We start from the raw sequence: 16,039 nt of genomic DNA, 5'->3' as shown, positions 1-16,039 counted from the left end.
CCTGCATCCTGAGTAGTCTGTCAATATAAGGCGACCTCCCAGGCATGCCTTTGATGTTGCAGTGTCTGCAGCCAAGAGCTTCAAAGACAGCATTTTGGTTTCTATCATCTGAAGATCAGGCTACAACTCCAGCGTAGCATTTCCAGTGGCTCCCACTAGCTTTTCCTCTGACATTTTCCAAATATTGTGTATTATGTATGTGCACAACATTATGTTACGTGTTATTCATTAGGCAGCCTGACTGGAGGAAATCTCGTGATTTTTGATCACCCAGTATCTCAGGGTATTTGTCACCAATAATACTTGGTCCCCAAGTATTACTGACAAAGAAAATGGTGAATCTTATTCTAGAATGTATTAGCAGGTATGTTATGGATTAAACACTGGGGGGAATTATGCTGCTCTATTTGATACTGCCAAGGCATCCGATGAAAGTACTATGCCCAATACTGGCCACTGTGGGTAGGCCAGTGCGGGCACAGTCATTAGCAATCCATGCGCTCTGGCTTCATGCCAGTGAAAAGTGTTTCAGTGTGAACAGTCTAATGTCACGGGATGTTGAAGCAAACGCTTGCAGCAAAAGACGGAAGAAGAATTTGGTGGGAGACCGTCTTCAGTGTTACAGCAACACCAAATGCTCAGCTTATCAACAGCATTAAATAACAGCTGCCTGCAGCACCTAAAAATCCATGGTATCCCTGCAACATAACGGCAAGTGACGAAGACACAAATGCTGCAAATACCCAGGGAAATGTGGTGGTATTGAAGCAAGAAAGGAAAGTAATCTTTTGAAGTTGGTTTTCAGAGTTTTAACAGAAAAATATTTTAGTCATACTGGGAAAAGCTAAAACTGATCCTGTCCTGGTGCCTGCTATGTCTCCAAACTGATGGTTTTGCATACGGAGTATACTGGGTGTCCTCATTTTCAACGGAGGCAAGTAAGAAAGGTAGATGAAAGGAAGACCAAGGATAGACAGATGGGCAGTCTTTTCTTGTAGGTGATTAAAAAGTTCAGTGAAATAGTATGCATAATCTCCCGCTAGCGTAAAAGGAATAGTGCAAGTTTACATCACATAATGGTAAGTTATGGGACTCCAAGAATGCAAATGGTCTGGAAATACTAAAATGTAAAACACCCCGTAACAATGTTTGGGCTGATGGCTCTGCTTTAACACTAAATCTTGCACGAAATGGATGACCTTTTAATTTCAAAGAGTTGGTTGAGAAGCAGAATTTTAACACATACTTCATGGTAAGTAATTCTGTTGTGTATTAGTGCCATATTCTTTTATTAGCTAGTATTAGGGAAATGGAACAAGGAAGAAGGACTAAGGGATTGGAGCATCTGACATGTGAGGAGAAGCTGAGAGCCTGGACTGTCAAACCTATAAAAGAGAAGGCTCAGGGGGATCTTATCAATGTATATACAGAGCAGGGTAAACAAGACAGAGGCAGACTCTTCTGGGTGACAGGACAAGGGGCAGCAGCCACAGGCTGAAATACAGGAAATTCTACTTAAACACAGAAAAAATGTTTTTATTGTGAAGATTGTGGAACAGGTTGCCCAGAGAGGTTGTGCTGTCCCCATCCTTGGAGATATTCAAAACCCAACAAGACAAGGTCCTGAGCAAGCTGTTCTAGCTGACTGCATGAGCAAGCAGGCTGGACCACACGGCCTCCAGAAGTCCTTTCCTATGCCAAGGAGTCTGTGATTCTGGGGTTGGAAGGAAGGTCTGCTTTTTTAATGATGGACAAAGCAGTATTGCATTTCACCCCCACTTTGACCAGAGCAACCCCCCAGTTCTCTCCCTCCCCTGTGCCTCAGCCCTGCCATTTTCTGATACACATGCCTCCTATTCCCTATTTGCTTTTGTGTGCAATAAATCTAGGAAAGAAATGCTACTCTTTGTGGGCCCAATAAACCCTGGGAAGAGGTGCTCTGTGAACACCAAAGAGGTCACACAGCCCTGAGTTTATGAGGGCCCTGCCGCCATGTCCCCCCAACTGTCATGCCAACAGCAATGGTCGCGGTGGCCGCTGCCCGAACGAGCCTGGATGGAGGTGCCTGCTGGAGCCGCCTCAATTATAGAATTGTTTAGGTTGGAAAAGACCTTTAAGATCATCAAGCCCAACCGTTAAGCTAGCATTACCAAGTCCACCACTAAACCATGTCCCTAAGCACCACATCTACCCATCTTTTAAATACCTCCAGGGATGGGGAGTCAACCACTTCCCTGGGCAGCCTGTGCCAGCGGTTGACTACGCTTTCAGTGAAGAAATTTTTCCTAATACCCAATCTAAACCTCCCCTGGCACAACTTGAGGCTGTCTCCTCTTGTCCTATCATTTGTTACCTGGGAGAAGAGACCGACGCCCCCCAGCTCCAGCCTCCTTTCAGGCAGTTGTAGAGAGCGATGAGGGCTCCCCTCAGCCTCCTCTTCTCCAGGCTGAGCACCCCCAGCTCCCCCAGCCGCTCCTCCCCAGCCTTGTGCTCCAGCCCCTGCCCCAGCCTCGCTGCCCTGCTCTGGCCACGCTCCAGCCCCTCCATGGCCGCCTTGGGGTGAGGGGCCGAACACAGGATTCGAGGGGCGGCCTCACCAGTGCCGAGCACCGGGCGACGATCGCTGCCCTGCCGGCCGCGCCGCTCCTGAGGCACCCGGGAGCGCGGAGGGGGAGGCAGCGGCCCCCGCCACGGCGCCTTCCGGCCGCGCCGCTCCGGAAACGACAACTCCCGCCAGGCGCCGCGGCGGGAGGCGCATGCGCGGCGCGGCGCTGCGGGGGAGGGGAGCGCTGATGCAAGAGGCGAGCGCGGCGGTCGCGGGTACCGGTCGACCGCGTCCCTGAGCGCCCGCCGCTCCGCCCGCCTCCCGCACCGCTCCGAGCCCGGCCGCAGCCATGTCGGGCGACGAGGTGAGACCCGGCGGCCGCCGGCCTCGAGGGAGACGGGCTAGAGGCCTGCGCCGCGGCCGAGGCCCCGCCGCCATGTGGGAGAGCGGGCCTGAGGCCTGCGCCGGGCAGCGAGCGCGGCCTCCGCCCTGGGCCGGAGCCGGCGCCTCCGCGCTCGGGCGGGCGGCGGCGCACGGGTCCCGCGGCCCCGCCGGGCGGCACCGGCCGCTGCCCCGCTCGCCGCCCTCCCTGAGCAGGGGAGGCCGCGGCCGCCGCTCGGTGCGCGGGGCGGAGGCCGGGCCGGGTGGGGGCCTGGCGCCTTCGCCGGGAGCCTTCCCGGCCTCTGCGCGCTTGCGGGGTCCCGCCCGGCCCGCGGCTGCGGTCTGGCTCTGCGCATCGTGGGGAGGCCTAAAACTGGTGTGGAGCTCCCCGGGTTCTGCCGGGGAAGGCCGGGGAGGAAGGCAGATCTCCCCGCCACCCCTTCTCCATCGTGTTTCCCGCTCTTCTAGCGATATTTAGCGTTTAGTCAGTTTACTTACCGCTCTCTCTTTCTGGCGCTTTAAGATCTTGTGTTTTCACCCCAAGAGCTAAATAGCTACATCTTAACAAACGATAACTTCAGGTTTTCCGGATCTGATGGTGTTTGCTCAGGCGCACTTCCAGGGAAGTAGATACATCTGTCTCTGAGAAATTTTTCAAGTATTGTAGGTGGCACGTCCTGGTGCCTTTACTAACCTCATTTCAGTTGCTGTCGTGGGGAAAAGGAAAGCTTTACATGCATGAGGTTATAAGCACCATGATGGATGACTGTATAGCCTGGCAGGAACTGCACTGGCTGAATCCATGAGGTGGCTGCTTTTAGTCTTGTATCTTCTTTCTGGTGGCGTTTAAAATACCTGTGTAGCTTGCTTCCTTCTGAACAAAGCGATCACTCTAGCCTTGGAGGCGGGCGAGTCATAATTTGTCCTATGTAATAAAGGAGAACTAGTGTAATTACTAATTATTTTAATGGTAGCTGAGACTGACTTATTCAGCTACTTTAATGTCTGGAATGGATGTACTGCATTTTTATGCCTAATTGTGTCCCTGGAACTGCAGTTTTAATGTCTAGGTTGTATTCTGGTTCCAGAAATTAGGACCCAGGAATCCTTGCATCAGATGCCTTCTGTCTCGGGTGGTCATAGGACCACAGAATGGTTCGTCTGGAGTTTCCCCGTTTGGATTTAGTTTAAGTGTCAGTAAAATTATTTTTCTTGCATAATGCATTTTTTCTGACATTGAGGTGATATCAGGAACATCTAGTACAGTAAAGTTACACCTCTGGATTGCTTTTTGTAGCAGACTGAGAGAGAATAAAAATGGTAGCGGATACCACAGTTGAACTGTCACTGTTAGATCTTCTGGCTAGCGTAGGTGAGCGAGCGAGCGAGCGCACGCCTTCCAGAACTTCTGTATATCTGGTTGTTAGGAGCCAAACAGTTTGTTACTGGCGTTAAGTTGGTGAATCTTTTTAAAGCCAATGATCCTATGAAGTTGAGGAGGGTGAAGACACATGAAGACAAATTTGCACCTTAATCTGGTATAGATGTTGCAAAACTTGTTTTGTTGCATCAGATTGTAGCTTAAAATTTTCAGAGCTGTGTACAAAATGAAACTCCTTGGTAGAAACATCTACTGTCTGAGTGCTGCTCGGAAGTGTGGCACAGCAGAGGCAACACAGGCCCTATTTGCAAGGGGAAGCAGTCCATTAACATCTATTTGCTTTATTAAAAATCCTACTAGATATCTAAAAGTTCTTCCGGCCCTGTAGTTTTATGAAGCTCTAGGAAATACTATTAGAGAATGCTGTATTTTGAGCAGCCAGAGTGTTCAGGTGCAGATTGGTCTTAATTTTGCACTCCATCATAGACATCAACTCAGTGTAGTGTAAGGATACCTGAACTATCAGTGCAGAGTTGCTGTCTGCTTTGTAGATGTGACTGTGTTTATTCAGACTAATGAAATGGGATTGTGACCTCTGTTAGAATCCCCATCATTTGTCACTGTCACAGCAGTTTAGAGTAATGTTGGCTTCTGTCTTGAGAGTTACATTTGGACTATGAAGCTTTGATTCTTTTTTTTTTTTTCCTCTCCCCCCCCCCCCCCCCTTTCTTTCACTTGCTCATTTTCTGTAAGTTGGGATTTTGACTGTGTAGTTGTTTGAAATAAAGAATAGATATATGGAGCTAGATGTGAGAAAGAACTGTGTGGTCTACAGAAGAGAGAACCCCATATGGGAATTTGGCTCTGAGAGCAGAAACAGGACAGACATTTTTAACCATTTCTACACCGGAAAGGGTAGTATTGGTGTATTTGGACTGGGGACTACAGTCCCTTCAGCAGAGGGCCTACAACTTTGTGGAGTTTTTCAGTGCTTAAATGGTGTCATAATGCTTTGACTAATCAAACATACTGAACAGAGAAAAGGGATGAAGAAATTTCTGAAACGTCTAGCACAGAAAGGCAAAATACGGAATAGCCTGGTTATCAGGCTGGTTAGTTTATATCGTGATTTGTTAAAGCATGTGTGACCTAAGACTCCTGATTAGTTTTCATTGAAGCTCTTGATGAACAAAATATTTCAGGCATAGACCTCCTTCTCAGGTTGTGGAACTCTAATATTAGTTTCCTGAAAGCAGTTAGCATGTTATGACTAGATCTTAAGTTTGTAGAAGCTTGGCTTGACCTCACTGGATGGAGTGGACCTTCAGAGCAGTGCTCTGTTCAAGGCCAGCTACATTGTTTTTTCAGCTTTAAAACAATCTCCTGCGTCTAGAAGTTTTCCTTGTGTTAACTTCAGTTTAGCGTGCTACTGCTGAAGAGACATTCTGTCTCTTGTAGACACAAGATATGCTTTATGGTGGTTCACGATGAAAGACGTCTTTTTCTTCGCAAAGAGTGATTTGGGGTGGATGGGCTGGTTCCTTCTTAGATGTTATTACACCCGATCTAAGCATAATCTTATGTTTGCTTAATCATGTGAGAAGATATAAAGCTCTTCAGAGTCTTGCAAAGCTTCTTCATTGAAATGAGTCATGATCTTGAAACTGGTGTTCGTGTGCTTATTCCCAAAACTGTGGACTCTTGTCTATGCAGGCAGCTTTCCTTCTGTTTCAGCAGACTGTGGAGGTTGCAAGAGGAAGCCAGCAGACAGTGTAACTGGTTGTGCGCATTCTTTGATTAGTGTGCATGATTCATACGTGTGTCTAAGCATTAGAGGGAAGCCCTCTGACAGAACTTTTTTGGTAATTGTTCTAGCTCAGTGTGTACAACTAAAGACGCACTTCAGCAGTTTGGAAGCTTCGAACTTCAGTGTCCCATATATGTGGATACTTTTGTGATGCTGTGCTTCACACTCCCATATGTGCAGTTTACTGCCTTTCAGAGCCTTTATGAAACATGTAAGTTCCAGAAAATTGGAAGAATATCACAAGGATATCATGTGTAGGAGCATAAGAATTGCAAGGAAAAGATTGCTTCATGGGGGGAGGGAAACCCTCAAACTTCATGATGCTGAATTTTAACTGTCTGTGAGAACACTCTTCGATTGCTCGATAAGAAAACCCGGAGGAAGAGTCTCATTAAGTATTCTCATTGATGTATTAAATATGTGAAAATGTGTGAAAATATGGCCAGATACATGTAACAAAACTGACCAATAGCTATGATGCCAAACTTGCATCTTAAGTGAAAATAGTAAGAGGCATTCCTTTGCTGGAAAACTGAAGAGCTCATGTATTAATTATCTCAGGTCCACAGATGATGGATAGGTTAAAAGTGAGTCTTGGGGTTAGTGCCTTCTTCACAGTCAGACTAGGTGAATTGAGCTGCTTGGCTGGCTAAAGAACTCATTAACTGCTTTTAATCACTTGGTCTCTGAGCTCCAGTTTCTCACCTGTGGGGGCAAAAGGATGAGACCTTTGCTATTTCATAGTGTTGAGAGCTGATACAGGTCTTGCTCTATCACCAGCCCCTCCTAGGTTTCTCCCTAGTCCAAAGCATTCTTGTCAAGAGAGTTGTTGGCAAATCTTGGCTTTTAATAAATCTGGAAATTGATGTGTTACAAATGGAAGTACAAAGTGTAACCGACATGTAATCAGGCTCTGTGGTATAGGTGTGCATAAATTTTTTTCTGATGCTGAGTGGTTCAGTGATTGTTTCACATAGTCTTACTTCAAAATTTGAGTCCATAATGATAATAAAACGGAGAAGTAGCTGGTAGCTAGTCTGTCAAAGATTGACAGCTTTAATATACTTTCATCTGAACTAATACATAGATGGCAAGAAACTTGGACTATCTTAGGAAAAGCAGCAGAAGCTCTAAACTGTCAAGCAGTCTTCTCTTGTAATTGGTCACGTCAGTTATGCCTTGGGACAAGATCTATGATGTTTTTAAAGAAGCCTGTGTAATCACTGTTTCGAGTCAGCTAAGTTGTATTACATTGTTACGGAGCTGGAAAAATCCCTAGTTGAGATTGAAGCCATGGAACAGTTTGGGTAACTGAAGGAATGTTGAGAAAATTTACAGGTGTTCTAACACCTTTAAGTATTTAATATTTATAAATTATGATTATGATATATTATGCTTATGATGTATTATGGTAATGATTATTATGCTGCTAAGGAACTGTTGACTTTTACAGATGATTTTTGATCCCACTATGAGCAAGAAGAAGAAGAAAAAGAAGAAGCCCTTTATGTTGGATGAGGAAGGAGGGGATACACAAGCGGAAGAGACTCAGCAATCAGAAACAAAAGAAGTTGAACCAGAGCCAACAGAAGACAAAGATGTTGAAGCAGACGAAGAAGACAGCAGGAAGAAAGGTAAAGTGAATCCACCTAGATAAACTCTCAAATGTATTTTGTATTTTGAGACTACAAGCCCATTTCAAGAATTTGGCAGTGTATGATGCTGGGGCCTTAGTTTGTTTAGAGGCTTGTGAGTAATACTCTGCTGCTGATTTGGAGGGCATATTTCCCTCCTGCTTGAAATCATGTTCATAGACATCCAGCAAGCTACCAGTGGCTTATGTAAATTCCGCTTTCCTGACTGAGAGTCTTTTGTGTGAGACAATGAAAAGAGAATCCCTAAAATAGTTAGCAGGAAGTTTTAAATCTTCCACATGCAGTTGTTGCAGTAATTCCACAATTATGGCTGGTTTTCATTTGAACAATTAAGCAATAGTATGAATAACAGAAATATGGCTAAAAGGGTTTCTAGTTTTTGGACAACTGTGAATGTGATAACTAGAGTGTTCTTTGGAATCTTTCAGGAAATAAGCTTGCGATTGTGTATATAACCTTGCTTTTTAAATTGAGGCCAATGTCATTTGAAGATGACCTGATTCAGGGAATGCTGTTAACTTAAATCCAGTTCGTTGATAAAATTGGCACCTGCAGTAGACCAAAGAAACTATACCTTCCTCCTACAGTTATCATTTTTTTCAAACATCTCTACTATAATGACAAATGTGGCTAGTTTCTCTTGTACAGCAGAAAGAAAGATTAAGCACGTAAAAGATAAGAAAATGTAGTTAGAAGATGCAGAAACTGTAAAATAGTACTGAGGTATTTGGGGGTAGAGGGGAATGACCTGTTTAAAACCTGAAGGATATCTGTAGGGGCTGTAGATCATTGCTTATGTCTTACTGTAATGTTTTGAAGATTTGGGTGTAAATTAGAAACCCCAATGTCTAACCTGTTTCTACAGTTATACTTCTTTGGGCAATTCCTTGTTTTCTAGATGCAACAGATGACCTGGATGATTTGAACTTCTTCAATCAAAAGAAAAAGAAGAAAAAAACAAAAAAGATATTTGATATAGATGAAGCAGAAGAAGGTGTAAAGGTTTGTTTACATAACTAGGCCATCTTGTCTATGGCTGAAAACTTTCTTGCTTTCATTTTCTCAGGATTGACAGTGCAGGGGTTGTTTTGAGTCTGTCCTTGTGTCTTAGTGCAGTTAATAATGAAACTTACATTTCACTGTGTCCTGCGTATATAGCAGGTTCTGCTGAACATGTTGCTCCTGCAGGGCTTTTTGTCCAGAAGTAAAAAAATCTAACTGATCTGCACAATGAGCAAGTAACTCTGCAATCTGTAGTAAGGGTTGACTAGCAAGCATCAAGGCTAATTGTCTTTTGGGGTGAGAGAAGTAAATGGATGTCAGAAGCCGTGGACAGAATAGTCCTCTAAAGGCCAGCCCTTCAAATAAAGGGTATATATCTGCTAAGAAATCTGGTTTTACTCTGGCGTTTTCTTCAGAAATGATTGGCTGCTGTTCCGTGTTACAGAAGGTGTATGAGATATTTTTACTCTTCTCAAGTTTTATTCCAAGTTGTGTTTTTGTATCACGTGTCAGTGTAACTGGCAAGCCCAAAGAGCAAGAGAATGTTACGTTATGTGTAAACCTCTTCTTTGAATTCTGTGTTTTCGTTAAGAAAATGTCCCTCTGATCTGTCCCAGACAGGCAAAATGCTTGCTCTGTGTTCTCTACACGTGCAGAATTGTGGTAACAAATTGGACTGGCTGCAGGCAGCACAGCTTTGCCTTACCTTATTGTCTGGCATATAGGGTGTTTTGTTCCCTTATGCTCTAAAATGGCTGATGCCTTTAGGTAAGCATAGCATGACCTTGTTCTTGACCAGCCAGAAGTTAGACCAGAAGATAAAAATCTAGCGCTACTTCATGGTAGTAGTGCAGTGCCCTCTTCAACATGCTTTACTTCAGTTCTTATCTGTTATGTTTCAGGATTGTGGTGGATATTACTAGTATTCATCTAGTATAGTGTTCTACTAGTATTATTTCTAATGCTGTGCAATGGAGTGTTTAATTTGTGTTTAATACTGTAAACTATAGCCTTATTATTTCTTTGCAGGACTTGAAAATTGAAGGAGATGTGCCAGAGGCAGTAGAACCTGAAGATGACCTTGATATCATGCTGGGCAATAAAAAGAAGAAAAAGAAGAATGTGAAGTTTCCAGATGAAGATGAGATAATGGAGAAGGATGAAGGTAAAAGTATAACCTAGCTCAATGAGATGTTGCAAGTGAAATGTAGTCTGTGTTGTAGGTGAATAAATTCTGTTCAAGTGCCTTTTTTGTTTCAAAATTAATTTATTTATCAGAAAAATGTTCTATAAAAGCACTTGTATAACTTTGCCATGAGTGCTGGCGTCCCTTGTAGGCAGACAAACAGAGAAGACTTGTGTCCACATCTTAGTGGAATCTTCTTTGATGTGCCTTTTAGAAACAATGTAAGCATGAGGTTAAAGAATGTTTCTTTTCTTCTTAATGAATCCCAAACAACTTTCTTTACAGCTTTTGAGGATGAAGATAGCAAAAAAGATGATGGAATTTCTTTTAGCCTTCAGTCAGGACCTGCGTGGGCAGGCTCAGAAAGGGACTACACATATGATGAGGTAATGCTCAAAAGACTTTTAAAAAATATTTTCCGTGTTGATGTGCATCAGTAGAGCAGGACCTTATGCTCCTATGTCCTATTTCTAACTTAAAGGACTTGTAGTCAGAAGCTCACGAACAGAAAAACAACAAAGCACATCTTTTATCACAGTTAATTTTCATATAGGGCAATGTTAGTGATAGTTAAAACGCCTCTGCAAATAGGCTGAGGTACTTGTAGATTATGAAGTAAACCCGTGGGGAAACAGCTTTTATATTTTGCATTTATCAGAACGTTTTTTTACGTCTGTGTTCAAAAGCATATGGGGAAATGCTAATGGGCAAAGACAGTGTAATATTCATTGTGAACGCTGTTTCAAGCATTTTTATAAGTGAGGGACTTCATTTGAGAAATGCAAGATATTTATTCATGTTGAATCCCTTTTTTTGCAGTTGCTCAATAGAGTATTTAACATCATGCGGGAAAAAAACCCAGATATGGTAGCTGGAGAAAAACGAAAATTTGTCATGAAGCCTCCGCAGGTTGTAAGAGTAGGGACCAAGAAAACATCTTTTGTCAACTTTACAGATATCTGCAAATTGTAAGTTTCCTCTTTAGATTTCCCAGGAATAGCAGATGAATGCACTTTCCTGTGCTGTTGGCTGTTGTGCTGAATGCATGTTTTCTGTCAAAAGACTATGGCAAACCAGAAGTACACTGAAAACTATTTCAATCCTACTGCTCATTTCCTCTACACTTCTCTGTGAGAAGATATTTATGAAGATGATTTACTGAGATAATTTCTTATTCTATACTTAAATTATGAAAATGGTAGGCTTGCTACATGGGCCTCATGGACTGAAACTAAACCTTTTGTGAGTTCATTGGCTTCTATCAAGTCTGTCGTTGGGTCACCAGTAATATTTGTTTGCAAGTCTTGGGCAGAGGGGTGGGGAAAGTTCTTTCTAATTTGAGCTGACTACAGATACTATTCTCTTGGCAAATGGTATGGAGCTCAGTAATTTTTTTCCACTGTTTTCTGCAGTGCTTTCTATGTCTTAATTATTTCTTGTGAAGGCAGTTCTATTCTTTGTGGGGACTTTGGGGAATGTGTATCTGATTTGTTTTGTAAGCGTGCCAGAAAACAGTCCTGACAAAATCATACTGAGGATCTGGGTAGTAAACGGAAGTGAATTTTTAATGGTAGCTAGTAACACTTTTTCAGGGAATGGCAGGGGGACGGGAGAGTAAGAATGGAAAAATCTCAAATAGAAAACTTATAGTTACTGTAATTGTGAGTTTGGTTTAGGGGGGATGGTGGGGTTTTTTGTGGACTATTCAGCTTTCTTGTGTCCTCAGTCATTGTCTGCCTGTGCTCTTTGGTGCAGACCCTCTGGCACTGCCCCCTTTTAAACTTGGTAATTTAAGATCGTTTTAGCCTGCCAGTCCTGTATAAATATCAAATTTCTCTGAAGGGGGAAGGTTAAACATATCCTTACTTTATTTTTAGATTACATCGTCAGCCAAAACATCTCCTGGCATTTTTGTTGGCAGAATTGGGTACAAGGTAAGGCTACCGGGCTATGTATGTGCTTATGCATGTAGGAAGCAATGGCAACATAGTTGACATTGATCAAAAATAAAATTCTTGTGTTTAGGTCTGTATATATATATGCTTGAACATCAGGCTTTTCTTCCCTGCACATAGATGCTGTGCTGGGTGATTGAAGAGGTATTATCTTAGGGAAGAGGTGCAGAGGGAAACTATAAGTCCCAGGGAACAGGATTTGAATTCTCTGTTTGGGACCGTTCTCAAAGATGCTCTGATAGCAGAGCTGTTTGCCATAATCGGTGAGGGTGGCTCTGTGGCTCGTATCAACCTAAGGCAGACAGATGATAGATGGCTAGGGAAGAGAGAATGCCTGACTACCTAATGGCAAGTCTTGTCGGCCTGTAGCTAGTTATTCTGTCGAATGCTGCAGTTAAATCCACCTGTCTTAGCATAAAAACAGTGTTCATTTTATATGCCTTTTACCAAAGATCTCATATTGTGGTGGTGTTCTTTCTGGTTGCCGATTCATTTCTCTGTTGCAGACTACAATGTTGTTATATGGAGACGCAGAGAATCAAGGAGTCTAATTGCAATGTGTATATAACAAATGCCCATTTGATTGGGCTTTGGAGTCTCTTCAGCTCCAGACAACTTAAACAAAAACGTAGAAACCATAATGTGAAAAAACATTCAACTTACTGCATCAGAATGGCTAGCAGAGGATCTTATTAGTCATATTACACTTTACTAGGGAGTTGTCTTGGTTGCTTCTGTGAGATAAGCAGGTGTTAATTCTCAATTCTGTAATTTCTTCTGATTGGGTAGCTTAACTAGGAGGCTGATCTCTGCTGGAGTTTGCTTTTACTGCAGCGAGGGTTATGCTTGGGCAAAACTTCCTGTGGGTTTTTAAGTACCTTCAGAATTTTGCATGTTTTTTCCACAAAGTAATTCTGGCTTACTCTTATCTTAAAGAATGCATTGTTATCTTGCTTCATGTTCCTGACTTGTTTTAACGCTTGACGTCTTCTGCAAATCAAATAATTAATTTTTCTTTTAAATTAGTGGCTCAATAGATGGCAACAACCAACTTGTAATCAAAGGAAGATTCCAGCAAAAACAGATAGAAAATGTCTTGAGAAGATATATTAGTAAGTATAACTCCCTTTTCCACTATAGAGTTCTCTCAGACCCCTTTTGATGACCAGTGGCCCATGTATGGCCCGCATCTGTGTGCATGCTGTGGAGATTCTGTGCTAAGAAGCTACAACTTTGCTGCAGCTTTATAATGGAATAATTCAAGTACAGGTGGTTCTACCATGGTTATAATAAGCACATAGGTTGTACTCTGTCCTGGCACTAAAACATCCTGAGGAAAACAGGAAGAGCATTTGAGAACTGCTTGTTTTCATCTGACTTTCGTTTCTTGGCTTTGATGAGGACTATGGAAAATAACAGTAATTGTTAATTTTAGTCTGTTGTACACGTTAATTAACAAATACAGTGTGTGTGTCACTGGTGGTCAGAGGACTCACAGATTATATGTAACAAAAAACACTGCTTTAGTGCTGTGTCTGTACAAAAGTTGCTGACATCTGGGAATGCTGTTTCAGCAGAGGAAGCTACGGAAGTGGGAAGTCTTACGCCAGTGGGAAGTCTTAACGGTTGTTATTATTTTTAAAACACCAGTGTCAGTGCATAATGTACCATATGAAACGTAGTCTTTATTAACCTGGGAATGGGGGAATTTTTAGGTTGCCTCAACCTCTGTGGTTTTCATAGTAAGCCACTTCTAAGTTAGTAGATGCATTTGAGCAGCCTTTCAAGACAACTGTTTAAAGGCTGAAGAAGTGGTGACTTGTCCACTGATAACGCATTGTCTTTTAACTGCAACTTAATTCCTTTTCTGCAGAGGAGTATGTCACCTGTCATACGTGTCGGTCACCAGACACAATCCTACAGAAGGACACCAGGTTATATTTCTTGCAGTGTGAGACCTGCCACTCTCGCTGCTCCGTCGCCAGCATCAAAACTGGTTTCCAGGCTGTCACAGGCAAGAGAGCACAGCTCCGTGCCAAAGCTAACTAGTTTGCTAATCAACACTGGATTTTGCAAAGTGTTCTGGGGAGATATGACTGGACAGGTTTACAATCTGAATGGATTTACCATTGTATTAAAACAAGATTGTAAAAACTACAAGAAATTTGGCTTTTGATTGATTGGTCTGTGAAATCCTTGCAAGATGCAGATCCTCAAGCTGTTCACATACATTTGCTCATTGAATATATTTTACCAACTGTAAGGAACATGGTGGGAAAGGAGGTGCTTTTTAATCCGTTCAGACTTCTGTAAAACACGAGATAAATTAAAGATACTATAACAGTGAGTGTCTTCGATTTGGATTTTTCCTTCAGTTTCCTCTTTAAACAGCTCATGGGAATGGTTGGCGTGTTGTTCTGCAGATCATGTCACTGAACTATGGCCAAGACCCAGAATAAAGTTTAAGATAAACGTTATTTTGCTTTTACATAACAAGCTTATTTTTAGTTAGGCTATCATTAAACAGAGAAACCAGTCTCAAAAAGTCACAGGAACGATATACCAACATGAGAACTGCTCATGCTTTTATAGCCACGTTAATATGGGAATGCATTTTGCACAGAAAGTGACATCAGGACATGTTGATACTGCTTAATTAGGCAGAATGTAGCTCTGAGATAGTTCAGACACCATATTGATGCTGAATCGTAACATAGAATTGATAAACTGTACTGTAAGCTTTCATAGTGTCATAGTACTAAATTTTGCAATTTCTAATAGAGAAATGTTTATATTTCTTAAGTCCTGCACTCTTTACCACTTTAAAAAGAATCTAAATGCAGAAAAAAAAAAAAGATATAGGTAACATCATTATATGATGGCTGCAACACACTGTCTTATATGAATCTTGAGTTTACGGAAGATACTGCCAAGTAGTTTGAGTTCCAAATGAACACATTATGCTTCTTGATCATAACACGCACTTCTCTCTGCTAGCAGTCAGTATCAGTAATCTCTAGGGGACATGCATAGTGCTGTCCTAACTAGTTTTTCTAGCGCTGTAGAAATTTTATTACAGCCGCTGAGTACAAAGATGCGAACGGGGAGTGAAGTCCCTCTTGAGTACCGTAAGGGGGGACAGTTTTCATGTAATGGCCAGAATGGCACAGGGTCAGGATAAGGTGCAGTAGCTCAGGACCCCAGACACCCATCCCTGCAGGTAAGCAGAGTAGCCTCCTCCCCAGAGAAACTGGTGGTCATTCTGAATGCAATTCATCAAATATCAGAAACTGAAGGGTTTCTACCAAGTTTTAATCTTTGTATGTATGTTAATACAGAACACAGTCTTGCTGGGAAGCCAGTCACTTGCTATTTGAAAACTTGACAGCACTGTAAGGCAAAAATCAAGGTTTTATGGTTGGTTTCTTAAAAGCATTTTGAATTTCAAGTGAGCTATAACAAATGTTGGATGTATCTTTAAGTGAATAAAGCCAGGATCAGTGCCTCTTGTAACATTATTGTTGTATTCTTGTTTTTTCTCTAACAAATAGGCGTTCTCCTGTTGGAAGTAAAGCTCTTTGGAGAAGTGGTAGTTGCCTTTTTTGGTTTAGTGACTTGCTGTTGGGACGCACTGAAATAGCTAAAGAACGATGATACTTTCTGTTTTTAAATGCTTGCTTTTTTCCTGGGTCAAATACCTTTAACATACTTTAAATACAAAGTTTGACTTCAGTCTATTTGGATCAAAAAGATCAGGTTAATAAAGGAATAAACAATTGTTCAAACCCATCATCTGTGAGCTCTCCTGGCTCAAAGGAGAGCTTTATACGTGTATTTTATAGGTGTATTTTGAGTTTGTGCATAAAATCCTGAAGGCATTGGTTTTGATGACTAATATTTGAGTAAAACATCTTGAGCTGTAGGCTCTAATTTACCTGTGGAGGAACCTCACTGATGCATGAAAAGTCTTCAGTGTCTAGGAGCAGATATTAGTTGATTTTTTTTTTTTTAAAAAAAAACCAAACACCTTCTCTCAGTGTCCATTCAAAAAGGAGTATAGTCTACCGCACGTGTTGTATGAACATAAACGCCTCTTGCTGCTTGTAAGGCTGATGTAAGTTTGAAGT

General features: G+C 42.3%; 1 protein-coding gene and 1 long non-coding RNA gene across 2 annotated transcripts; one reads left to right on the top strand and one right to left on the bottom strand.

Moving 5' to 3' along the window:
* Nucleotides 1-1,515: 1,515 nt before the first annotated feature.
* LOC148056508 (uncharacterized) lies at nt 1,516-2,626 on the bottom strand. The gene is made up of 2 exons (XR_015703004.1): nt 2,354-2,626; nt 1,516-1,714 (listed from the first exon to the last, which is right to left on the bottom strand). It is a non-coding gene; the product is annotated as an uncharacterized LOC148056508 (long non-coding RNA).
* Nucleotides 2,627-2,750: 124 nt separating this feature from the next.
* EIF2S2 (eukaryotic translation initiation factor 2 subunit beta) lies at nt 2,751-14,259 on the top strand. Its single transcript, XM_087750018.1, has 9 exons — nt 2,751-2,909; nt 7,568-7,748; nt 8,668-8,771; nt 9,801-9,936; nt 10,243-10,343; nt 10,777-10,925; nt 11,835-11,891; nt 12,939-13,024; nt 13,786-14,259. Exons 1-9 carry the CDS (start codon nt 2,895-2,897, stop codon nt 13,959-13,961), a joined length of 1,005 nt encoding a protein of 334 aa, XP_087606144.1. The 5' UTR covers nt 2,751-2,894; the 3' UTR covers nt 13,962-14,259.
* The last annotated feature ends 1,780 nt before the right edge of the window (nt 14,260-16,039 follow it).

Source organism: Nipponia nippon, unplaced genomic scaffold, assembly GCF_047370975.1.
Source record: "Nipponia nippon isolate SJK-2023a ecotype South Korea unplaced genomic scaffold, ASM4737097v1 scaffold_13, whole genome shotgun sequence".
In the NCBI taxonomy this organism is placed as follows: domain Eukaryota; kingdom Metazoa; phylum Chordata; class Aves; order Pelecaniformes; family Threskiornithidae; genus Nipponia; species Nipponia nippon.
This window is presented reverse-complemented; position numbering and strand designations above follow the sequence as displayed.